Source organism: Dermacentor variabilis, chromosome 6 (assembly GCF_050947875.1).
Source record: "Dermacentor variabilis isolate Ectoservices chromosome 6, ASM5094787v1, whole genome shotgun sequence".
NCBI classification, from domain to species: domain Eukaryota; kingdom Metazoa; phylum Arthropoda; class Arachnida; order Ixodida; family Ixodidae; genus Dermacentor; species Dermacentor variabilis.
The window spans coordinates 133,459,724-133,484,965 of record NC_134573.1 but is presented as its reverse complement, the minus strand read 5'-3'; the positions used below and the strand labels follow the sequence as shown (position 1 = coordinate 133,484,965).

The window sequence follows — 25,242 nt, the reverse complement described above, 5'->3', positions numbered from 1 at the left end:
TAAATAATAAACAAAAAGATCCTCGCGGTAGGGGGATGTTTAAGAGTTCTAAAGGCAGGAGCTAAGTGCAAAAAAAAAAAAATAAAGAGCCAAGTCGAAAGGCGCGGTCGACACAGGTGCGTGAGCGAACGAACGAACGAACGAACGAACGAACGAACGCCTGTGTGTCCACCGTGCCTTCTTTCGTCCTCGTGATTCCTTGCACATAACTACTTTCAGTCGGAATGTTCCGGCAAGCCCACATCGCTAGCCCTTGAGACCACGTTGAACTTCTGGCACTCGACGGCGACGAAGATGCACATGACGATCACGAGGCACGACAACAGCGCCACCGCCGCAATAAGCACCTGGGCATCGCTTGAGTCAAGGAAGTACTGAATCCGGCTTTATCAGATGAGCCGTTTCGCGCACGTATACACGCGCTGCTGAATGAAATCTGGGGCAGTGTCTATCTCTGGCGGAGGGGGGGGGAGTATTCTGTAAGAGTCCACCTAGTGAACTGTCCATTTCGGCCGCTGCTGATTGGATGCAGCTGTACGAGCGAGGAGGAGACGAGCGATCCCAGGCAATCAGCCGTGGCCGAAATGGACAGTCCACTAGGTGGACTCCTAGAGAATACCTCCTCTGTTGACACGAAGAAAATCGACGCCTCAAATAGTGTGACGTTCCCTCACGTCGTACACCAATTATATAAGCATACAAATACGGTAGCGCCACATCTGCACAATGAGACCACGAGTCATCAATGTTGAATGAATGAATGAATGAATGAATGAATGGCGCTGCCCGCCGCTGCGGTGAAGTAGTGGGAATAGTGGGTGAAGTAGTAAAAATAGAGCGTATACGCTCTATTTCAGTATGATAGTAACAGCGCCAGCTCTGATAAGATTTTTGCACGCCCGTTCATGGGCGGCCATTACCGAAAGGATACGTCTCTAACGACTCGAGAGGTGACATCAAGGAGGTGGGCCAACGGGCCCACTCTTAATTATACGGGCCTTTCCCTCAGAACCAGAAACCACGCTGTTCGTTTCCCCATTACCTCGCAGGGGGCGCAGCTATACGGCAGCAGCCATCTGCTCGTTCCGATCATTTTCCGGAACCATATGTCAAATCTGGACCAGCGGCCCCCATAACGAACCGCGTGAAATCACAGGTTCGTTAACCCTCCCACCAACTCCCTCTTGCTAGATATCTTTTTTTTTTTTCGTCTTTCTTTGTCTGGTTTCCCCGCTTGTTGTTTTCCATGTTCCTCTTTGGCTCCGGTACTATAGGGAGACGAGCGAGGAGGAGAGCAGGCCATGTGGTTCTGACGCCCTACGAGACCCATCGCGCGCAAGCATGTGAAAAAAAGAAAACAAGGAACGAGCCACGGTTAAGGGCAAGAGTGAGCGAAAACGTTGGAGGAGGGGGGGGGGGAGTAGAGACCTCAATAGTTCGGAAGCAATAGAAGAAAGAAAAAAAGTTGAGCGAGTAGAATAGAGAGGTGATTAATAAATACCGTCAACACTGCAAAGTGCGATCAACGCTGACTTGAAACTTTGTCCGACCACTGCCCTCGAAATAATAAACATTCAGAAGAGAAACAGAGAAAGAAGTGCGCATGTGGTGGAAAGGAGGATAAAATAAAGTGAGTCTAAGGAGCGCTGCCACTGAAGTTAACAATCGAAAAATTTGTGGAACAAGCGCGCCCGTAAGAAAAATAACAAATATATGTACATATCAAATGAATACTCTGTAAGGCACTATACAGACCACGGTGCTATAAAGGTTCTAAGTTAAGACATAACTTGTTTGCGTTGCCGAGCAGATCACGTGAGGCTGAGAAAGAGACAAATCGCAGACAAGGAGGTTTGGACAGTGGACGGGGCAAAGCGGAACGGGAACGAGTGACAGCGGCGCAAGCTCCAAACGAGGATGACGGTGCTGGTGCGAGGACTCGGAGAAAGAGATTTCGGGTGTGGATCGTTGGCTACGCCTAGCGGGGAGATAGACTGCGTAGCAAACGCACACAACGCAAATGAATCGAGAAGAACGAAAAGCGAGCAGACAGGTAAAAGGCCGGAACAAAGGGACAGGAAAAAAAAAAAGAAGTAATAAAGGAGGCTGACCCGCTCTCTCTCTCCTTTTCTCTCTCCACACTGCTTGGCCCCTTCCGCATGACTCACGTAATCGTTTTCAATTACGGCGCTACGCCCATTGGGGGACCGTTGGAGAAGGACTAAATTATGCATTCCGGCAATCGCGGCGCGAGCGCGTGCAGGCAGCGCAGAGCAGCGATCGACGCGGAACAAGACAGCTCGAGGTATACATACGGAAGAGTGGAACAACGGCTCGAGCACGAGGTCGCGGGATCGAATCCCGGCCACGGCGGCCGCCTTTCGATGGGGGCGAAATGCGAAAACACCCGTGTACTTAGATTCAGGCGCACGTTAAAACAACTCCAGGTGGTCGAAATTTCCGGAGTCCTCCACTACGGGGTGCCTCATGATCAGAAAGTGCTTTTGGCACGTAAAACCAGATAATTTAAAAACAACGGCTCGCGCCAAGGACAGGCAGGCGTCTGCGAGAAACGCAAGGGGGGCAGGAAAAAATGAGAGGCGTCGCGCACACTCCTGCTCGCTATACACCGATCACCACTGAGCACATAGGGTGAGCCGACGTCATAACGAAATCGTTTTATTCGATGTATTGCCTTTATTCGAAGTTCTGCGAGCTGCACCTCATATGCCGGATTATTCTGTGTGAAGTAGCGCGAAGCGGGAAACCCGCGTGAGAGGGCTCGGCGCAGCATACACGGTGGACCTTTGTTTTTCTTCGTGTCAACCTACACAGCCAAATAGCGCTGCGAAGGCGACTTCGCCGCGTGGCGGCAGTTTCTCGAGGCTGTGAGTGCATCACCCGATCGTAACCGACTGACGAAACAGCTGCGACCACGAGTCTCCGGACTATAGTACATTGCATTTCCGGAGTTATAGTATGGCTCTTTGAGAGTCTTTCTGCTTTTAACGAAGTGCCTTCATAACAAACTCCACCTTCTGTCGCGATGATTGCGTTGTAAAGACGGAGTATACCATACATATACCTCGAGCATGTCAGAAGGTTTCGTTAGCTTATTCTGTGTGGCTACCTTCTATGTATTCTTTATGCGATGTGATGAGCAAGCTATACGGACGCGCGGTGAGGTCAACTTACGTATATATATATATATATATATATATATATATATATATATATATATATATATATATATATATATATATATATGTGAACTCACCGCACGTCTGTAGCTTGAGGCGCTATAGAGCCCCTATGCGCGTGGACAAAACGGCGCTGTCTTTCATACAGCGCGAACAGCGCCACGAAAGGTATACAGGATTACGAAAGAAGTAAGGATACGGGCAGCACTATGTTCTTCATGTGGGTGTCGCTGACGTACGAGCTGTACCACGAAGCGCCATCTCCATCGGCTGCAGAGGGGTCAGAAGCAGCGTATTCTTCGGCAGACGCGTCGGCTCTCCCACCGTCCCCCAAGGCCCAGCCTCGAGATTTCGATGGCGCCATCAGCCTCGTTCTGCGCTCCAGCTGCAATGCCAACATTCGAGCGACCTGGACTCGTTGTCCTATCGCGGCACGCTTTAAGTTTCGAAGATTCAGATTCAAAGAGTGTGTCATAGGCAACGAAAACTGCAGGAAATGCTCGGTGTGGTATAGTTATGCAGAAAGGATCGATGAAGTACACGTGCGGCGCCGCATTTCCTTCTTTTATAACCTGACGCTTCGTAAGCATGCGGCGTGAAAATCTCCCCAAGCAGGCTACTTTTCATCTTTCACAGGCGTTTAGCGTGGGTTTTTCATTTCCTTTTACTTGCGTTGATGTTGTCCCAAAAGTCGAAGTACACAAAGCTAGGCCGGGCATGAAAATTAGCGCGTGGTCGCCTGTGTTCATCCGCACTAGAATACAATATGTATGTTCAAAGACGGATTCGAACTTCTGCCATTGTTGTTTTCTGCACACCGCGAGGAAATAAGTAGAAGCCTCCACGTACACAACACCCTGAAGGCTCTAAACACAGCTCTTCACATAAACTACCACGGGCGATACCATATTACAGATCGGACCTGGAAAGGCGCGTGCTGGTTGAACAGAATGAAACAACTGCGAGGAGGAGATGCATGAGGCTCCAGAGAAGGAACGCGGGTGCCCAAGTCTAAAGCTTTACCCAAGTCAAGAAACTCGAGGGCATACAGCTGATCGGACCAATCTCGCGCTACCTCTCCTCGGCGGCGCTTCTTGGGTATGTTGGCGAGGAAATTCTTCTTGTGGTGTCGGTGGCGGTGGGTCGGCGAGGAGGAGTTGGCCGCGGCCGTAGTCACGCCGACGTAGACGATGCACATGTGGTACACCATCAGGTCCGGGTTGAAGCTGCCGTAGTCCAGCGGTTCGCTCTCCCACCCCGCGTCGCACAGGCACCACTGGTTCGCGGGATCCGGACGTCCCTCGTGGCAGTTCACCTTCTGCGGGTTTTGTTTCGCGCCATGACGTCATAGACATCCTTTAAGCGGCAACAGCACGGGATTCATTTCCGACGTAAACGCACCCGGTGTGGCGCGTTCATTTTACGCTGACCGATGACTAAACGTTGTAATTACGATCGAAACAACGTGTACGTTTCTGTTTAAAGTGAATGTACACGACACGCATTTCGGTCGCAGATAACTGCTGTCGCAATTGTGATACAGAAGCGTCGGACACTTTGCAACGTCACGCCGGAAGTATACGTGGAAAATAGTAGCATGAAAAAAAAAAACATCTGAACTCAACTGAACTGCCCCAGTAACCGAGGCTGTATTTCTTTAACACGTCAATTGAAGGAGTTGCACAGGACAATGGAGACCTTAAATCTTTATCAGTGATTGAACAAGCGATGTCATTGCAGCTCCAGAGACATATCTACTTCAACCACTGTGGATATCTGCATTCACTCATGGTGCAAATACAGAGATGTGAAGAATTCGACGAAACCTCGCCTGGTCAAGTAGTGTGTTTAACAGAACAAAAATTACGGTCACTGACCAAGCCAAAAGTATTAGACGTTTCGGAACCCGTACGGGTTCCTTGTTGGACCAGATATAATGCGGTCTTTTCGGACTCCCCTTTGCTCCGAGCTTGCCTGTTTATTTTATTCCAGCCATGAAACAATCTCATTGTATTTCAACGTTCATGTACTAGAGAAAAATGGTCCTCCGCCTGACTGCAGCACGAAGGTATTAGTACACAATTGAAACCAACCACAGGTTCCTTAGAAAGAGAGCTTTACAAATAATTCGGCCTAGTCCGGAGATCGAACGCGGCAACAATGTCTTGTCGGGGCAGTCGCTCTACTTTCGATGAGCCTTCTTCCCCTTGCTAGCCTCAGCAGAACTAATCTGTCAATGTTCTTCTACAAAATCTGTTACCGCATCTCGCTGCTATTTCTGCCCCTTGTTTTATAATCTGCTCCCTGCTGCACCGCCATTCTGAGTCCTTTGTTATTTGGATATCGCTACGAGGCATGTGCGATCCCCGCGACAATGTCGAATAGAGAAAATCGTTCACACGGAACGTCTAGATGATGTCTTACAATTGGGTAGCCGTGCATGGATCGAAGCGGCGACTTCTTTTCCTGGAAGCTCTCGAAGTACTCCAACTCTTCGTCCGACAGAACTTCGCCCACCCGTCGGCACGCGTTGCTGCCAGCCAGATACACCTGCGGCGCGTGTAATAGCTGAATATGCGCTGTGTCTGAAGGTGCAACCGCGCAGCTCCTCAAGTAAGTGTCTAACAGAACTAACCAGAAATAGCCTTCTAATATTTTCACTGCCCAACGTCGCCTTGACAATCCCATCTACAACACCATCACCTGTTCCACTGTTGTCAAACGACACCGGCAATACTGCAACGCTCGAACCAGCCTTTTAATATCTACATGCCAGCTAAACTCGTATTCCGGTGGCACCACGTTGTTACCTACATGCCACTTCCGACTATGTTTTCGTTCCCGTCAGCCCTGCTGTTAAAGCTTTTTATGCTTACGGCATATTTTTGTAGGTAACAGTAACTTTGAAATGCTAATGGCGACAGAGATAGTCGCTAATAGTTTGTCTGTAGTCTCAAGTTGTAATGAGACGAATTGGACAACTTATGTTAGCGAGTGCAAATTCTTCTTTGTCGGCTCTTTCATTCCAATAAATGATGAATTCGCTTCGTCAGTCAAGGGGATAAACAGAAATTTGTGGCACACAAGTCATCGCGAACCCAGACGTCCTACAGCTGTAGAATGCGTTTTTTTTATGCTATAAAGCAAAAGGGGGCGAGTTGTCACACGCGCCAGGAGTGCACGCCATGCCAAAACACGCCGTGGACGCACAGACTACAAGGTCATATGTTGATAGTGAAATACATGCATGTATATACATATATACACATATATTCACAAAGATAAACCTATGGCTGAAACCCCCAAAACTGGCATCAGGCACGTATATTTTATTTACGCGAATGATATCCCGGATTAATTCTGGCGACCAGTGTTCTTTCCACGCATTAAAATATTAGTAATATTTTCCCTGTCTGTGCAGTGTTCCTTCGTTCTGTTCTGGCGTTACCCTCGTAATACAACAGAATAACATTGTCTAAATTAATCCAGGTCTTAATTTTGTATTAATCTTTTCTTTTTCAGTTCCGCATTGTTGCATTATTCTTAGTTGTCTCGATTGTTGTCATTTTACGTATTGGTACGTCGTTTTGCGTGGTATTTGTCGCCCTTCCTGCTTGAACCATGTGTCCGCAGTATTTAATAAATAAAATAATGAGTATGCATCCAATGCGACGGGGAATCGAACCCTTGCACCCATCCTCGGCAGCTGAACACCACATAGCCGCTGGGACACCTCGGCACGTAAGGCCGGAGTAGCACCTTTAAAGGTGTTGGTTTGTCTCACGGTTGACACCCTTATATATATATATATATATATGGGTGTTTCTGCAAAGTTCAGCACGCAGGACCCGACGTAACATACGCAGGAAAGAGACATTTTGGAAGACTTATTTACTAAACGTTTTCGGCTGGTGGACCAGCCTTCGTCAGAGTACAGTACTGTAGTTGTAAACTGTGCAATAATTCTGACCATCTGGTGCTCCCAGAAATATCTGACACGCGAATTGGACAGCGACAGGTATGTGAAAGTTTATGTAATGCACTCTTCGTGTAGTTTGTCACATCTATCGTCTTTAATTGCTAAAAAATGTCGGCAAACAAATAAAAACTTCACTTGTCCCCAGCAACGATTCGACCGACTCGACACAACGGTCCGACGTGGGCGTTAGCCATGGTACAACTAAGCACCTTTTATACCCGGGTGTTAGTATTTAGTGCACGACAGCTTGTGGAAACTAAGTGAATTTTTTTTTCAAGGCAGGCGACTCTGCCCTCACCATCTCCTCCTCCGCGTTGTCCCAGCAGTTGGCCGTGGGCTCGCAACGCTGGCTCGTCTCGTTGAAGAAGTTACGCACCCCGTTGTACTTGATGTCGCACAGCACGGGTTGACACGACCGTGTCGGGTCCAAGTCGGGGCTGCGGCAGGTCTTCAGCTCGGACGGACTGAAGAAGTCTGGCAGGGGGATCGCGAGTGTGACACCGGAACAGAGCAATTAGAAACCCCGGTGTGCTCTCGACGTGACATCCACCATTGCACATTGACCACATTGACCACGGCCCCAAGGGATACTAAACTATGGTGCATAAACCTCTAATCCGGCATTCACTAGAACATGTTTCTCCTGTCTGGAATCTGCACAAGCAATGCGACGTTAATCAAATCGAGGCCATCCAAAAGAAAGCGATTCGCTTCATATGTCGCAGGTTCGATTGGGATTTTTCACCTTCCGCATCGCTTCCATCCCTATATAGACTTGCAACCGCTCGCAGATCACCAACGCACGGAATCGCTAAAGTTTCTGCGTTGCACTGTTAACGAGTTGCACTCTTAACGATTTCAACAGATAATTTTCTAACTCCGGCTAGACCATCCTATACTAGAAGTCACCATCCCCTAAACATCGCGCCTTATTTTGCCAGTACAGACATCTTTAAACACAGTATATTTCCCCGCGTTATTGAATATTGGAATTCTTTGCCTGGTAATACCGGTTATCTGCCTTTAAACTTACATTTAGCGACCATTGAACAGGTAGTTACTTTCATTGCGTCTGTATTGTTTATATTGCCTTTGTTATTTGTCATTGTTCTGCTTTTCATACACACTCTTGCAATAGCCGAATGGGGCTGCAGTATGTACAAATAAATAAATAAATAAATAAATAAGTAAAGCTTGCCCCCATCACTTCACCTGTTTCACAAACCATCATGATCATTTTATTTTTATGTCCTCTGCAGCACGAAGGCCTCTCCCAGCGATCTCCAATTACCCCTGTCTTGCGCTAGCTGATTCCAAGTCGTGCCTGCAAATTTTATAACCTGATCACACTGCCTAATTATCTGCTGTACTCGATTGAAATTTCCTTCGCTTTGCACTCATTCTGTAACCCTACTATAGACCAACGGTTATGTTTGTCGTACGCATTGCATGACATACCCAGCTCCATTTTCCCCCTCTTAATGTCGACTATAGTATGCCGGCCAGCCCCGTTTGCTCTCTAATCCACACCGCCATCTTCCTGTCCCTCATTTTCCCTTTCATCGCTCATTGCACGGTCCTTCACTTCTTTTCAAGCTTCTTTGTTAACCTCCAAGTTTCTGCCCCATATGTAAGTGCTGGTAAACGTAATGATTGTGCACTTTCATTTTCAAAAGATAGCGGTTAAGCTCCCGAACGTAATTTGGTAAACCCTGCCATGTGCGCTCCAAGCCCTTTTTATTTTTCTATAAATTGTTTCACAATAGGCTAAAGAATTTCTTTATTAAGAAAATTTAGAGTTACTGTTTTTCACTGTTTGCAGTGTTTATTCTTTAAAATTATAATTTATGTCCTAACAGCGGTGAGTTACATGAGGCAGTTACAATGCGGAACATTGGCGAGAATCTCGCGCCAGGATTTACGCACGCCAGCTACGTTCGCAATGAGCCACACACACACACAAAAAGATGTAAATGTTTCCCACTTAGAGAAAAACTCATTTTAACTCATATCGTTCGTTTATAATTGTAAATCGCCATAGCTTGTTAGTATGTCTCACTGAAAGAGGTCTTTCCGCCTTTAGTTGGATAGCTGGCGCAGGTTTCCGTGAGCGCAGACCTGAGGATGAATTCACAAACAAAGTAAGACCAGTTTCTAGCTTAGGCATTGGCCAGTTTGCGTTTGCATGGTAACTATCACCATGCTTGTTTCACCACTAGTTACCATGCAGTAGTGCATGGTAACTATCACAATTGGCTGCCACTTGTTCTTACTAAGTTTTTGAATACGAACTGCGGTCTAAGAAAAGATTGCACCTTTTGAGGCTTATCTTGTCTTCGAACAGTGATCGTCATCTATCTTACCTGTCTTTCGTTCCTTTTTATGCTGCGCATCATGCAAGCCCTGTGTTAACGAAAACGTCTTGCGCTAAGCTTGTTTGCAAGCGAAATTTCAGCCAAATCGTGATGCTGGACATATGATTAACGAAGTCAGTTGGCCAATGGAAACGAGCCCTTACGAACGAAAAAAAAAAATGATAATGAGCCATTCCACTTTGTGAAGGTAGTTGACCAGCGAAGCTGTTTTACACACTACACGCAGGTGACACATAATTTTATACTAAGGTACGAACTTCTTGATGGGTGGTAATCGTGACGAAAAGTACGCATACTCATTTGTCGTCTTAATCGGAGGTCTATTTTCACTCGCAAATGCAATCACATTCTTTGATAACGTCAAATCGATGCACGTATGCCGCTGGGCGGTCGGTTGGGCTGGATAGGTTATGGCATCGCAAGGCATATGTCTGCAACACGGTATGCGTAAACCGCTCCCTTTTTTGTACCGACACATCCACATTGAAATTGTCCACAATGACAACAGCAGTAGTGTCATCGCAGCTAATTCACGCAAAGTAAGTAGTCATGAACCTTACGGGACTATGAGTCATTGCATTTTTTGCTTGCCTACGGGGGTATATCGGGGGTATGAGCCATTGTTCATGGGGTTATGAGCCATCGATTACGACAGCATTCGACATGCAGTTCTCTATGTCGTACTATACACTATAGAGTTGAGAGCGCATATACAGTGCTAAGCTAAAGAAAAAAAAATGCATGCATGCAAGATAGATGGCGATTACCGTATGTGAACAAGAAATTTCCCCAAATAGCGCATTCTTTCATTTTTTTTTAGCATGCTTTGTGAATCACTGTGTGTTCTTCGACGGTGCGAGCTCAGACTCCTTGCTAACTGGCAAGCTTGAACGCTGCCCGCAGTGCGTCAATGACTCGCGCGTCGACCTACCACGAAGAAAGGCGGGTGTATTGGATCCTGCCCTGGGCACCGTTGTATTGAAGGAAACCGTGTGGATCAGCTTCTCGCCATCCGGCACTGCAATCTCAAACTCGCAGTAGCCGACCCGGTCCAAGAGGTACTGAAAAAAAAAAAAAATGCGGCGTGTGGTTTACGACGCGTCTCTCAAAATTACAGCTCTCAGTAGGACAACAAACGTCTTATTACAGAAAGCACGGCGCCACATCGAAGACGTTCCGCTCACCGTGAACGCTCTACAACGAAGTACACGCGATGCAGCCACCCATAGGAAGCGAACTTCTTACTTCGTGACCAACGAACGCGCTTCTGTGGACACCGCGTAATTGAGGCAGCACGAAGCCACCTTGAGTTAGCCACAGACTTCTTATATACGATCAGCTTTGCGAGAGGCGTATGTCATTTGTTCGCAACCTGCTTTAATATATCGTTTCGCGTCCGCACAGCTTACGGCGAACACTCAGGGGTGACTATAGTATTGGGGTGAGCACAGACGTCCGGTGCGTTAAAGAGGCTGTCGCTTCCGCATATGCTGGATCCGTCACAAACGCAAACAGTGGTTTACGACCATGGCCAAAAAGAGAGAAAAGAAAAAAAGCCACGAAAATCGACATCGGCACTTTGAGCATCACGGAGAAAGAGAGAGGTTAGTTACAGCCGCAGTAGGCAACTGTCAGAATGGGTGTCAGAGTTCAATTACACAAAGCACGTAATTGCCGGATACCGGAGCCCGCCCAGGTAGTTTTCCGCAACCGCTGCGCGCAGCCGTTCCCGCGAGTGGAGACCGGGTGGCCTTCGCGCCAATCGAGACATAAACGCAAGACACACATCTGGAGCCCGTTTAATTTCGGGGGCACCCATCCCTCTTTCATTGAAGCGGTGCCACCAGGCCTGTCAAACGTCTCAGCGGTTACGAGAGCCTATGAGTTATTTACAACTGGAACCGAAATCGGGTGCAGCGCGGCCACGATATTTAGGAAGATTAGTGTGTATTATCGCAACGAAGACCGGGACGCCAAAGCCAACTAAGATGCGTTAGAGCGAACTGAGCTTAGGTATCGTAGTGGCGTCAAGCGAAAAGAATTTCTTTTTTTTTTCTGTCATGAACCTAAGAGAGAGATGGTTGGAAACCTAAACCACTTCTTGTGGTTCTTCTCCCTCAGCGTATACTATGTGCCATTTTTCCTCAAGTTGGTGGCCACACTGTGTGGCCACCGAAGTCCTGCAGACAGAGCTGGTCCTTCACGAACTAGACAATACTTTTTTTTTATCGGCGCACTTCCTATCCACCGAGCTCAAACACCTGCCTTCCATGCATAATTAACATTCATATAGGACAGCACGACCTCAATGCATAATACGTAATACATAGTACGTAATAGCACCGCTGATGTACACTGAAGAACCAATTGTGCTCGTCGCAGGCGCCTCGTCGATGTAGCTCATCAGAGTAGCAACAACAAACAACATTTCCTAGGACTTCGATGCAGTGCTCTCGAAGGTACAGCAATGAAACAAGCCAGTAAGGATACGGATGCCGTTAAATGTGTCTCGGCGTCCCTCACAAGCGTTTCTGATAAGCGCCTGCTCCAAGTGCCTCCGAGGCCAAACACTACAAGTAACATGTCGTGGTTTCGGCCCCTGCAGCCACTGAACGCTTCTAAATGCAGTATGTGCGCCCACTCATATATGTATACACACAGGTTCAACACGTTGTTGCGTAGCCACGGGAGAACAGCTGCAAGCCGCAGATCACTTGTGGCCGGCCACACTGCCCAGCGAAAAGACCTGACGTAATTTATTGCGCCATGTTCAGCGGAGCTGCGCCTCCACACCCGCCCACTCCACTTATTTCTCGGCTCGATTCCGGTGGTCGACACCACGCCGCCGTGTTTAGCTGCAGGCCGCACCCTTGCGTCCACTGTTTATAAAGCAGCACCTTGCGGTGCTGCCCGGTAATTGAAGAATGAAATGGTCGAGCTATAATAGTAACAGCCCAGTGTGTAATTTCAACCGGGAGCAGTTTCTGTTCAGTTATCGCCTTCCTTTGCGCCAACTCTATATAAGGTATACCGAAGAACGCACGAGGGGGCGCTCGAGTCGTACTCATTTCTTGAAACAGGAGACACGTGCAACTGCAGTTGTGTTTGTTCAGAGACACTTGCAATTGGGTTCTTGTCTCTGACTTGCCATTTCCGGTTTCGCGCTTATTATGGCTCTCTTTAAGGCGAAATTGGGCCTCCGCTCGAAGGCTTGTTTCTTAAGGACTCGTCCCACTGACGAAAGCAGCGATTCGTGCCTTTCTTATACCTAATTAGCGGGAAATTGGAAGCGATTATGAGCGCTGCACAAGTTAGCAAAGCAGGCAAAACTGTTCGACGCTCTTGAGGTTGTTGGCTAATAAAAAAAGTAAAACAACACACGCGTTCTATTACAGAAGATATGCACCGTTTTGAACGTACTGGCTCCGACCAATATAAACCTGTCTCTATATATCTCGCAGAAAGCTCCTGTGAGAGATGAATGTTACTTCACATTTATATCGTCTCACAGAAAGCTTCTGCGAGACGATATAAGTGTGGAGTAACGTATAGAAACAGTGCCTGCGGGGTAAGCTGGCGGGTCAGCAGAAGACGTCATCGGTCGATCTCAATTCACTGCTGTTGGCACTGGTCACTCGGATACCGCGAAAGTCATCTCTCACGTTTCGCACAGCTCAAGTCTTGGGACCTCCTCTCTTATTAAGTTTTATTAACGGTCTTCCTATTGCAATTTCTTCCACCATCCGGCTCTTCGCAGATGATTGTGTCCACCGCGGTCGTGTACCTTCTGTTCAAGACCAGATAGCGCCACACAGAGACCTGACATTAATGAAAAACTGGTGCATTAACTCTTTAATGAAGCTCAACGTTAGCAAACGCCGGCTCAAGCATGCAACGCGCAGACACTCTACGCTCACGCACATTCTCCTACTCCTTGAATTGAACAACCACAGACCTAGTTGACTCGTATACCGGTGCCCAGACGTCACCACTTACAAATACGCTCACTTGGTCTGAACACATCGAACAATTAGCGGCTGATACGTCGAAAGTACTTGGCGTTATAAGATGAAACCTTACGCTGTGTCCACTCTCCACCCGAAAAACTCGCCGATGAAACATTTATTCGGACAAAACTTGAGTACGCGTCTGCGATATGGAATCACCCCCAGATATACTTAGCAGCTAACACACACACACACACACACACACACACACACACACACACACACACACACACATATATATATATATATATATATATATATATATATATATATATATATATATATATATATATATATATATATATATATATATATATATATATATCCAATACCGTACCGCGCGTTTTATCACACCTTCGTACAGTCGTCAACAGAGCATTACACAAATGAAAGTATCTATTGGACTTGATACACTACCTCACCGCCGCAAAATAACCAAACTTTGCCTCTTCCATAAACTGTACTACGAGTTCAATCACCTGCATGGGAACTTCTCAACCCTCCTACCCGCGCATCGCAACGCCTTTATAATTATTGTAGTCTGCAGCGTATGCACGGCTCTACTCACAACTTCAACCAATCATTCTTGCCATTATCGATTGAAGAGTGGAACGAGTCAGATCAAGTTATTAACGAACGAAATCTTTTTACAATTCAAGCAGCTGCTGCCAGATCATCTCAAAAATTAACACTCAGTTATTCTACTAATGTTCTGCAATATCTGACCAAACGTGCAATTGTATTACATGTCAATGTAAAGCCAAATTTTGCCACGTTCTTGTAAGCCGTATTTTGATGGATTCTCCTTGCATCTCACGCTTATATAATATTCTGAAAGGGGCCTTTAAGGCTATAATAATAAATAATGATGACGATGAATTGCATGTGACATACACCGAGAAGGTATATTGATTTGTCGATAAAACAAAAGCCCAGGTGCAATACAGTCACGAACAGAGTACGGCGAACGAGAGGACTGGACACAACTTCTTAAATCTAAAAGCAAACTCTTCTTCAGGTGCACGCGTCACAGTGAAATACAATACTGCCTAGCGTACATTCTTTTTTTTTTTGCCGTTGATCATTATTTTATCGAATTTTAGTTGTTACCAACTTATCGCTCAGCACAAGACGCTCTTATACCGTATACCTGAAATTTCTTTAACGTCGCCGATTCTATCCATGGCAAACACGATGGGTGCGACATCGGTAAGGTATAGGTGTTAAAAGCAAGCATATCGCGACTGTGCGAACTGGTGTAAATGATGTACGTTGGCTAAGACCTTTGCACGCTGGCTCACCATATTTGCGTAGTAGGCCGTGAGGTTCCGGCTGTCTCCAGGATAAATGTCTCCCATGTCGCCTCCAATCAGCAACATGGACTGCAGCAAAGAGTCGCCGAAAAAAACAACACGCCGGCAGTTAGTCCACACAAGTTGAGTCGCTCGATGTGCTGCAGCTACTATCGCTAAGCGGAGTTATGCGTCACTAGTTGGCGTGCACGCTTTTATAAGCACACAGGTACAGCCAGAAATACGCATCGCATAATCACAGGCCTGATTGGGTTATCGTGATACCAGCACCACCTATATGGTTGTGACACAGGTGATGCCCTTGATCCAGGCTGCGCTACGTCACTATCATATTAATTCAGGGCAGTTCGTTAGTGAACTTATCCGCCTCAAAATTACAGAAGAAACCTGACGCTGCACGCGTGAAAATATTGCATAAGAAGCTTTATTACCCACGGTGCACCTATACCTACCTCCCCGCCAACACACAGACGCACACGCATGCGTGCACTACTAAATCACATGCTGACGAAACATGGTTTAGCAACCATGTTTCGTCATGTTTAGCAACCATGTTTAGCAACCACTTCCAGCAACGGTTATTCGACTATACTGACCCTTTTCGCGAGGCAGTTTGTTCTAGAGAAACGAGATGGCGCTTTCGGCGGCACGCCGCACGTCGCCTCAGCGACAGCGCACGAATACGAAACCGTTACCGCTTCCACGTTGCTTCTGTGCGATCAGCTGTCGGAAATGCAACTGAGTTTTCGCTAGCGCACTATGCTCCCATCAAGCCGGATTGAGTCATGCAGGCTGGAGATGTGGGTAGTAGTGGGCTGCAAAAATAGTGACTGGCATATTCAGGAATGGAATGAATCTGTGTAGCCAAGTTCGCGGACCGTTGCTGCAACTGTCCGTACGTGTTACCGGCACTTCGAGCTGTATGTGGCTTTCTTCGAGGATATAGAAATTTGCTCATCCGCCAACGTTGTATCGCTAACCTTCAAAGAAAGTGATTCAGCCCCGGAACGTCGACAAGAGTGAGTACCGCTCGTTAAACAATTACAAAGGGAGTAGTGCCGCTTCCTGTCGTATACGTTTCGCGCACAGTATTTACACACATCTACCCTAATTGGCACGAAATATTATGCGCCCACGCTATCGTCAACGTGTCAATAAGTGAATGGACGCACACTTGAATATATGCGCCCCATATACGCACAATAAATGACGGACTACACCGGTAGCGCACGCTTGGTCGACGCTGAATGTTTTGTGACGGTGCTCAAGAGTAAGCGAGTTACTAGCGATAATACATTTTTGCTAAAAGGTACTACAAGATACAGTTTATCGGAACTGAGCACACCCGCGAGTGATTAGGCAGAAATAATTAGATAGTGATCACACCAAGGAAACTTACTGAGTCAGAAATGTGACAGGCCGCTGCTTCAGAATATTTGCCAAATAAAGAAAGATAAGCATAATACACTAATCCTGATTCCATTCATGAGCGGAAAGTTTGGAAAGCTTGCAATACATATTTAGCCTCGCTTTTAAAACGAGCACCATATACGCTGCTCGCGCCGTTTGGACAAAGCTTAATCAGCTTCCAAAGCGCTTTTGCTTGTTCTCTGAAGCTGTGGCCAAAGCTTCGTGTCGTCCACCCAGTCACCGTCTATGATATTTCCCGAAACAGAGACTTGCTAAGCCGCACCGGCGTCATACACACTCATTGTAAACGCGGGGGCAACGGAGGCAGTTGAGGCAAGCAATGGACGCGTCACCATGTGATGAAACGTGGCAGCGCTCACGGGATCGCCGCGAAAAGGGTCAGTAGATCCGCTATCCTCTCGCCTCCTTAATTTATGCCACTGCCACTATAACAAGCACCACACCACCGTGACCAATGCTACGGATATCACTGCAGTTGCCCTATTGCATGCGTCGAGGCGGTGAATAAACTTGTTGAAGTGCCTGTACAACACCATCTAGATGGCTTACGCTTTTCACACCAGACACCGCCTCTGTCGTGATAATTTTAGCAGACCCATAGGCTATGCATTTTAAGAGTACCTTTGTCTATGCCGTAATAGGTTTTTCTTTCGTGAAAGTAAAGATTTATCGCCAAGATATATGTCAGTTAATAGGTATACACACAACAGTAATGCCACAAGGCTGGATGAACTCAGACGATGAAGAAAATTTAACCAGTAAAGCCGTTTCAAGCGACCTAAAATGTACACATCTGGCTATTTCCGCACTAAGAATTGTGTTACTCTCAAAATTTTCTTAGGGTTCTACAGGCAGCCTCGATACCAGCGCATCGCGGAAAGCTGCAGCAGCACGCATGCATGACAATGCGACAAAGCTTTCAGAAGCAAGGCCCATAACCGCAACGACATAATGGTTGTTTTCCTTACGTCACAGTCGACGTCGCCGGGTGCCACTTGCTGGCAACACGAGCGGCTCACGAGTGACAGGGAGAGTGGATCGTGCCCTAGGTTGCTCACCGTCACGTCTGCGCACGCGCGCCGAGACGCAGTGAGAAATGTCGCTGCAGCTCGAAACGGGTATTTTAAAGCAAACAATAGCAAAAGCTTGTCACGCGTTCATTGTTTTGCGAGATGTCACTGATTCCATGTTGTTGCTATCGCGCCCTTCATTGGCTCAAGCACCTTCGCACAGCCGTTATCCCATGGATATGCCGCAGTATATCAAGGGAAAAGGTTACTTGTAGCAATCACTTCAGAACACGTACGTAGTCGCGTTTATATGAACGCGATAGCAGCATAACAGCACAGGCAGCTTCAATTCTAACATTGCGTTAATGCACATGAATGCATGCGCATGCGCAAGCTAAGCACATAGCTTCAATCCTCCAAATATGCTATGCTTAATTCATGAGGGAGTAAGTTGGTTGTAGCTTACATGTGGAGACTGCTAGTGCATCATCATCAAAGTCGAGAAAAGATTGAATGCAGCGTTTGGCGGGCAAGGCCTGGAATTCCGAAGACACGTTTTAATGGTGCGGTGACGCTTATCACGTTCGATTTTGGCTACTGCGCGCTTTGCAATGGCAATGTCGACCGGTCCATCGGCAAGTCCGGCATTACGACACAGCTTCTCGCTTTCAGGCTTTTAATGCGATTAGCATTCTTTGCAAACTTTGGCCACTTTCAATCAACCAATACGTCCGTCCTTTGACGCTGTCATGATGCCGTCGTGGTCGTTTCTTCAGCTGAAGCGCATGGGCTATAACGGAGCCATCTACGCAATGGTAGGTATTCAGGTATACATATATGGTCACATCTTGAAGGAAGGATGGCTGACATTCTTAATTGCCCGAGTAAAATAAAACGCATAAGCATTACTGCCTTCATTAATTTCAGCGTGAAGTAAGCAATCATAACCGAAACTCAAAGGCACGGGATCAAAGCTGCACCAACTAGCACAACTGGAACTTCTACTGTAGCATATAGTCTGCGTTCATGCCCGCGGTTATGCACTTTTCAAGACGATTCCTCCTTTTCCGAAATTTTATTTATATATGTCTCTCTCGAGCTCTCTTTGTTGTCGCTTGTTGAAGAGTAAAACGAAAACAAACGGTGACAAAAATAAAAGGTGATGGACCGAATAACAAAGTTGGAATAAGATCTTTGTGAAAACAGTTAATTGCTTGTTCTACACATTAAGCAATGCGCGAAACGCCAGGGTGGCACGCAGTTGCGGACGCTGAGCCAAGAATGGCAGGGCGATATCAGCTGGATCCTAAAGGAACCAGCGGCGACATGCGGCGATCAAATATAGCGGTTTCCGTCAAAATCCAGTTCGATAGAATCTTACAAGAATCTTCCCATCCTGCAACTATAGTCCTGTACTTCTTTCCTCCTTCCACAGCCTAAGCAGCTTGTCAATCAATCAATCAATCAATCAATCAATCAATCAATCAATCAATCAATCAATCAATCAATCAATCAATCAATCAATCAATCAATCAATCAATCAATCAATCAATCAATCAATCAATCAAATTTTATTTACCAGAACAATAATAGGAGGGACGCCTGTGCAAAAAGCTATCGCAGCAGCTTCACGAATGCCCAGGGTCAATTACATGTTAGCGGAATTCACGAATACATATATTTTATGCCCGAAACATCAAGAAAAAAGATGAACACAGGAAACGATATCTCTAACGCCACAAAAACAAATTCTCCTTGAAAAATAACTACACCAATAAAATGACACATTTTGAAAGAAAGAAACAGGGCTCTGTATATAATGCTTTTCGAAAGGTGAAAAGACACATGGCAACATCACGAACATACATGTCGGAATTTAGTGCTAACAGAATAAAATCTGTACGTTGCAAGGTGCTTAAATTATTCTAAATTATTTTAAAGTATTTAAATTTGAATAATGTTACTATATAATTAATTGCCATTATGAAGAAAGTGTTGCGTAAACCTACTTTATTTAGATTAGCTGTGTATTTATATTTGTTGAGTACTGCTGTTATATTATGTGTTAAAGAGACACTAAAGGGAAATACTAAGTCAAACTAAAGTGATAGATAAGTGCTCGAGAATCTCTAAGCTGTCAATAGTATCGCGAACAGAGCCTTAATAATCGAGAAATCGAGGTAAATGCATGACATGATTAGAGACTCCCCCGGGACATTCAAGCACTTACTTGCCCGTGGACGAAATCACTTCTCAGTTAAATTCTGTGACTAGTACTCAACTACTCATTGCAAAAAAGAAAAAAAACAACCTCGTATTGTATTATAAGATGAAATAAAATGCTACTTGTCCAGTTACACTTCATGTTCAGAAAAAAGAACTTATCGAAATTACCGTTTACAACGACGCGGGTGGTCGAAAGGTTTCGTTTTAGCTCGATCTGCGCCGCCCAGGCTTTCGCGTTTCAGTACTTGCCTGATCGCGCAGTGCTGGGCTAGTTTTGCTGGCTCGCGAAACTTGCACAAACTGCAAGTATCAGAGAATTTAACTTCCATGTGATGTCGTGGGATGCCCGAACTAAAGTGAACTCCCATGCAGTCTTCGGCTTTTGACCAAAAAGAAGCTGCAGCAGTGAATCCGCCGCTCTGGCTTGGCTCGGTGCCGCCGTCTGTCGGGCGCCGCTTTATTCACCGACGGCAGCAAAGGGCGGTGATGGCGATGCAGCGTCGCCACTCCCCGGTTGGGTGGAGGGAGATTTGCATTTCAAAAAAAGGTATTCGGACCCTTCAGATACAATTTTTCTCGTGAGCTTAGTCTTTTCTTGGCACGAAACAAGCGTTGCGAGGTTTCTGGAATGGTGTTTAAACAGTCTACGTTGACTTTTGCCTTTAGTGTCCCTTTAAGGACTGCAGCTTGTATACATAAGTTGTTTCGAAACACCGGTACTTTCCGTATTTCGGAGTTTTGCGTACATATTGTATTAGTGTGGGGTTCTAAAGTAGTAAGTGACGCACAAAAATAATCAACGTATTCCGACGAAAATTAAATATTTTCTAATAGACTATGCTCATAAAATTTGCCTACGCGATTTAGGCATGATTTAAGAAATATATTATTTGTTGGTGAATGTCTCTGAATGTAGTGATCTCTACCATCTCTGCTATCTGCTACTGATCTCCACTATCTGGTAGGGACCCGTAAGGTAGTTGATAATGATGACTGAAACATAAGAAGGAAAAGGAAGAAAAAGAAGCAGAATATGATGGTGGTGGTTGTGGTGCTGGTAGCGGCGGTGGGATCATATTTTGATGGGGGCATAGGTAAAGGGTGCGCTAGCACAGGCCACCAAGGTCATCCTTTTTGCCTCTCTGTATGCATCCTAATCTTTAAGCACTTTTTTTACACTAAGCTACATTACTTGCAGAAAATAAGTTCGCTTAAATGCGTGGTTTTTCTTTGCTTGGCGCGAACAAACTTCCAGCCCGTCTCGGCTTCCGCCGAAAATTCAATTTTCCCTACTGCACTTACGAGCGGTTTGGTAGTGCCATCTACTGGAAAGTAATCACAACATACAAGCTACTGTTATCTCGGAGTCAATGCTACCACACGCAGCAATGAGGTCCTGGGCGGGATATTTGAAACTGCAAAACAAAACGGAGGGCTGCGTGACAACAGACTACGCACGAAATAATTAATGATCTACAGGGTCAAATCGGTTGGGTTCGAGCCTGAGCGCGTGTCCGACTTTGTTATTTCAAATCTAAGTCTTTCTCTTTGGAGCAAGTGCCACTAAACCTTGAAAGTGATTGTCCTTAAACATGTTTCGTTAAAGGTTGTTCTTTGTATACGTTCTTCTTGCCCGTTCAGCTCCTGTTTATAAACAATGTTTAACGAACCCGTCCAACAACAGTTTCTGCTAGAGTCTAAAAAGGTCAGAAGAAAGAATTTCGAACTCCCAAGGTATTACAAAACACAAAAACGGCGCCGGCCAGCAACAAAGAGCGGGTACATGCCGAAATGCGACTTAATTATGAATTCGACAGATACAATGACACGCTCGCACGCTTGCAGAATATATTCTTGTAGCTGAGGTACTTACAGAATACAAGGGCAACGTCTCCTTTGTGTAGGTCCATGATTCCGTGTCCCTAAAAGTGCAGCAAAAGGTTGTAACTTTTGTTAACGGATATGTTTTCCACTGTAGAGATTCATTCATTCATTCATTCATTCATTCATTCATTCATTCATTCATTCATTCATTCATTCATTCATTCATTCATTCATTTTCAGCATAACACGAACATCTATCAATAAGAATAAATTGGAAGCTAAGCATCAAATTAAATATATCACGCACTTCAATGGACTCAATCTTAAGCCGTAGGCGCACAGCATTTCCCTTGCTTGCAGATGGCTATAAGCTGCAACGACTGTAAATTGCGAAACCGATTAGAAAAAAAAAACTGTTTCCTATTAAGCCGGTAGCTAGAAATCATACAGGAATTTATCGATTCTTTCAGAAAGTGAAACAAAGGGGACGTACGTATAATGTTCACCATTTAGTAGTCGCGGCAGCAATCCCCAAAGACACGTTTTTTTTTTTTTTTCAGTCATCTGTGTATTCCACAGAAAACCGGGCATTATATGAAACGAAAGCGCGCTTTTTCTTGTACCAATGGGTGGCAACGGTGGGGTGTGCCACATTGCCACTTCTATTGCCACCCCTTGGTACTTGTGTACCAAGGTGTGGCCAGTACCAACGTGGCAGTGTGCCAGTAGATAAGTTCAAACAGAAAATTCCTGAAGACATGAATACAGTTTCTTATTTTTTAGCGTGATCACTTTAAATTGTAATGAGCGTTTGCTGCGCCGCATCGCTTTCTAGACGTGATGTAATTCCCAATGTCAGCATGGGCACCTGAATCACGCCAATTCAAGCTATGACGAAAGGGGAAACGTACAATCGCGTTCAAGTCCAATCTGATTTGCTCGCGTCTCACTTTGTGCCGGTTCATACACAGTACAGATTTGTTTTAAATGGCCACGCCTTGCGCTCACCGGCTACATAATCCGCAAATTGCCATACGCGCTGTAGCATACTTAGCTAAAAATGGGCTAAAATGACTAAAATTGTTTTATCTCCAACAGCCGTTTTTTAAAATAATTTTGTATAATCTAAAAGGAAAAAGAGAAAAAAAACGAAAACATGCATTATATGTCACGTGTTCGCTTTCTTTCTTTCTTTCTTTCTTTCTTTCTTTCTTTCTTTCTTTCTTTCTTTCTTTCTTTCTTTCTTTCTTTCTTTCTTTCAACTGTAATGATTAGTTATTGACCTATCGAGGGACCGACAACGATAAGTCATGAATCACAGAGCCTCAAAATCTCCCATATCTCTTGAGCTTCGTCGTCAGAGTGTTTATCGCAAGACTTATCGCAAAACAACTATTTGTCACGGCCTGGCTTTCTGAAAGTCAGCTCGCAAATTTGGAATGCTGAGGCTCTTCGCATTCTTCAACAGCCATGGGCGAGCGTCAAGAATGCAAGGTAGGTTTCACTACAGACTGACCTTTTACAATACTTCTTTTCGTTGAGCTGGCCAGTGCAACCTGGAGTACGCATGTCGGTGCAGCGGAAATGTGTTCCCCTAAATATGGATGTTTCGTTGCACAATAGAATTAACGCAAGAATAGTCAATCAGTCGGTCAGTTGGTTGGTTGGTTAGTTAGTTTGCTAGCTGATTATTTCGTTCGTTTGATAGCAAAATAATTTATAAGGTGGTAAGTTAACTTGTGAATTAATTATTTGATTGATTCTTGTGTGAGTTAATAAAGAACTGTCTGGTTAATTAGTTAGCTAATTAGTTCAATTATTGGTGTAGCAGTCACGCTTGGCTGTAGTTAGGGTCCGTCGTGTTTTCAGGTAACCCATTATCTCCCGATTTTCGCACCCCGGAGAAATTTCATCAAAATCAGGTTAAACCCGATTTCTCCTCGAAGTTTGTCCTTTCGTAAAATATAATAATAAATACTGGAGTTACAAAACTAAATAATTCTGCCCCCCCCCCCTTATTTTTCTTTTTTGAACAAGTGCTCCAGATATACAATTAATACTATTGATATACGAATATGGTGTGTCCCTCGTTCTCGCTTAACACTCAAGCGAAAGCCGGCATATATAACAATAGTGTGTATTCAATGCCTGTCAGCATTGAGTCAACGAAAGCTTGTTGCTTCTTTTTTAGTAGCCGGGTTTACATAAATACGATAATGGCGCTTTGAATCGCATTTCCGGCACGTCGCACACATGTAAATGGCGGTAATGCGCTACGAAGCTAATTACCGCCGCGCTAACATTGCTCTTCATTCCGAACGGTAGCTGTGACGACGTTCAAAGAAGGGTGGCTGGTTTTTGGTATTCCTATAATTTTGTTGCAAGAGCGTATATTTGGAACTAGTTAAACAGGACGTCAACAGACATGCTCTACACGTTTAAGAAGTACAGAGAAATTCTCCCAATGACAATGATGATGTACATCAAAAATTGCTTCTAGGATAAGAAAAAAAAGCACTTTACACCTCCTGCGAAGCATGACCCTGTGCACTGCTTTTTGTACTTTCTTTTTCTTTGTTAGAAAAGTGCAGAGAACAATGTAAAGAAGGTGTCTCCAAACAGGTCTCTATGTATTGTTTTTGTTAATGTGATTTCTTTTCAGTGTATAGCTATGCCCTGACAACGAGTATCTGTAAGATCTAAAGGATAGACTGTTGGGCCAGTTGGTACGGTAACATATTCTTGATGTATAGCGCGAAAGAACACAGACGAGGACTGGAAGCAGACCGGACGAGCGCTCTTCCTGTCTGTTTCTAGCCTTTGTATGTGTCCTTTGGCGCTATAAACCAAGAATTTGTAAGATAAGTTCGTCCCATGATCTGCGAGCTACTCGCCTTGCATGTTTCTGCTCCTGCGAAGGATTTCGATTGTTTAAACAGGACGTTTGTGTCTAAAAGTAGGCCATTTCTTGTGATAATCTCTTCTAAAGGTTATCAGAGAAAATCCTGAAATTTGGCTGCCAGATGACACCCCCCCCCCCCCCCCCCCCCCCCACCTTCCGACTTCTTCTCGGTTTTTCTGTCAGACAACAAAACATCCGATTTCTCTCCGGTTTTCCTCTTTAAATATAACACCCGACTTTTACCCCCGGAATTACAAAAAATATAAAACCGGTTATAACCGGTTAACATCGCCCACTTATTAATCAGGAAAAAATTGCGTCAATAACGCTTTAAACTACATACAGGGTGTCCCCTATAACTTTTGCCAAAATTTAAAACCTTGAGAGTGCCGCGTAGCTGGACAGAACCAAGGTAACGTTCTTTACCGTCGCTTAGAGCAAGTCAGACAATTTCTTTTTGTATTTCGCCTGATTACATAATCACTATTTGTTAAATAAATACTTTCCCAAATATTATAATTAGAGCAAAATTGTGAACCAGAAAATTATAGGCCATCCCGAAAAATTCCCGATCCATCTTTCTGTTGCTCTTTATGTGCCACATAATTTTTTTGCCAAGCCTGGAAGAAAGCCCGTGAAACCAAAAAATATGCCGCGCCACTATATAGATAGTCGCGCTGCGCTTTTTGCGAGCTCGAGATATATATACATATAATACCTCTAATGCACCTAACCTTGATATAAAACACGCACCTCAGGGGCGAATAATTCATGCTGGGGTGCGTGAAACAAAGGTAACCTATACAGTGATAACTGTCAACTTGTGTGCTGTGTGGTTGTTATTAGTGGTGAGTGGAATAGAATACTCTTGCTCTTGCTCTTGCTACAGCGTACACGCACAACGCTTGGCTTCTGAAGCGCATCGGTGGTTCTATTGTCGCCCTCTTCGTGATTTCACAGTCACATCAATGCGGT

The 25,242-nt window shown here is 45.2% G+C and overlaps 1 protein-coding gene across 1 annotated transcript; it reads right to left on the bottom strand.

Annotated features, from left to right (window-relative positions):
- Window positions 1-174: 174 nt before the first annotated feature.
- LOC142586297 (uncharacterized) lies at window positions 175-14,919 on the bottom strand. The gene is made up of 7 exons (XM_075697541.1): window positions 14,863-14,919; window positions 10,486-10,615; window positions 7,478-7,653; window positions 5,625-5,750; window positions 4,276-4,518; window positions 3,400-3,585; window positions 175-347 (listed from the first exon to the last, which is right to left on the bottom strand). Exons 1-7 carry the CDS (start codon window positions 14,917-14,919, stop codon window positions 216-218), a joined length of 1,050 nt encoding a protein of 349 aa, XP_075553656.1. The 3' UTR covers window positions 175-215.
- Between the last annotated feature and the right edge of the window lie 10,323 nt (window positions 14,920-25,242).

Excerpts from the sequence above, each read along its gene's own strand:
- LOC142586297 (XM_075697541.1), bottom strand. The coding sequence starts at position 14,919 with ATGGGAGACATTTATCCTGGAGACAGCCGGAACCTCACGGCCTACTAC. Across the intron at positions 10,616-14,862 it reads CGGCCTACTACGCAAATATG|TACCTCTTGGACCGGGTCGG; the intron begins GTGAGCCAGCGT and ends TTTTTTTTTCAG. Across the intron at positions 4,519-5,624 it reads CCATGCACGGCTACCCAATT|AAGGTGAACTGCCACGAGGG; the intron begins GTAAGACATCAT and ends CAAAACCCGCAG.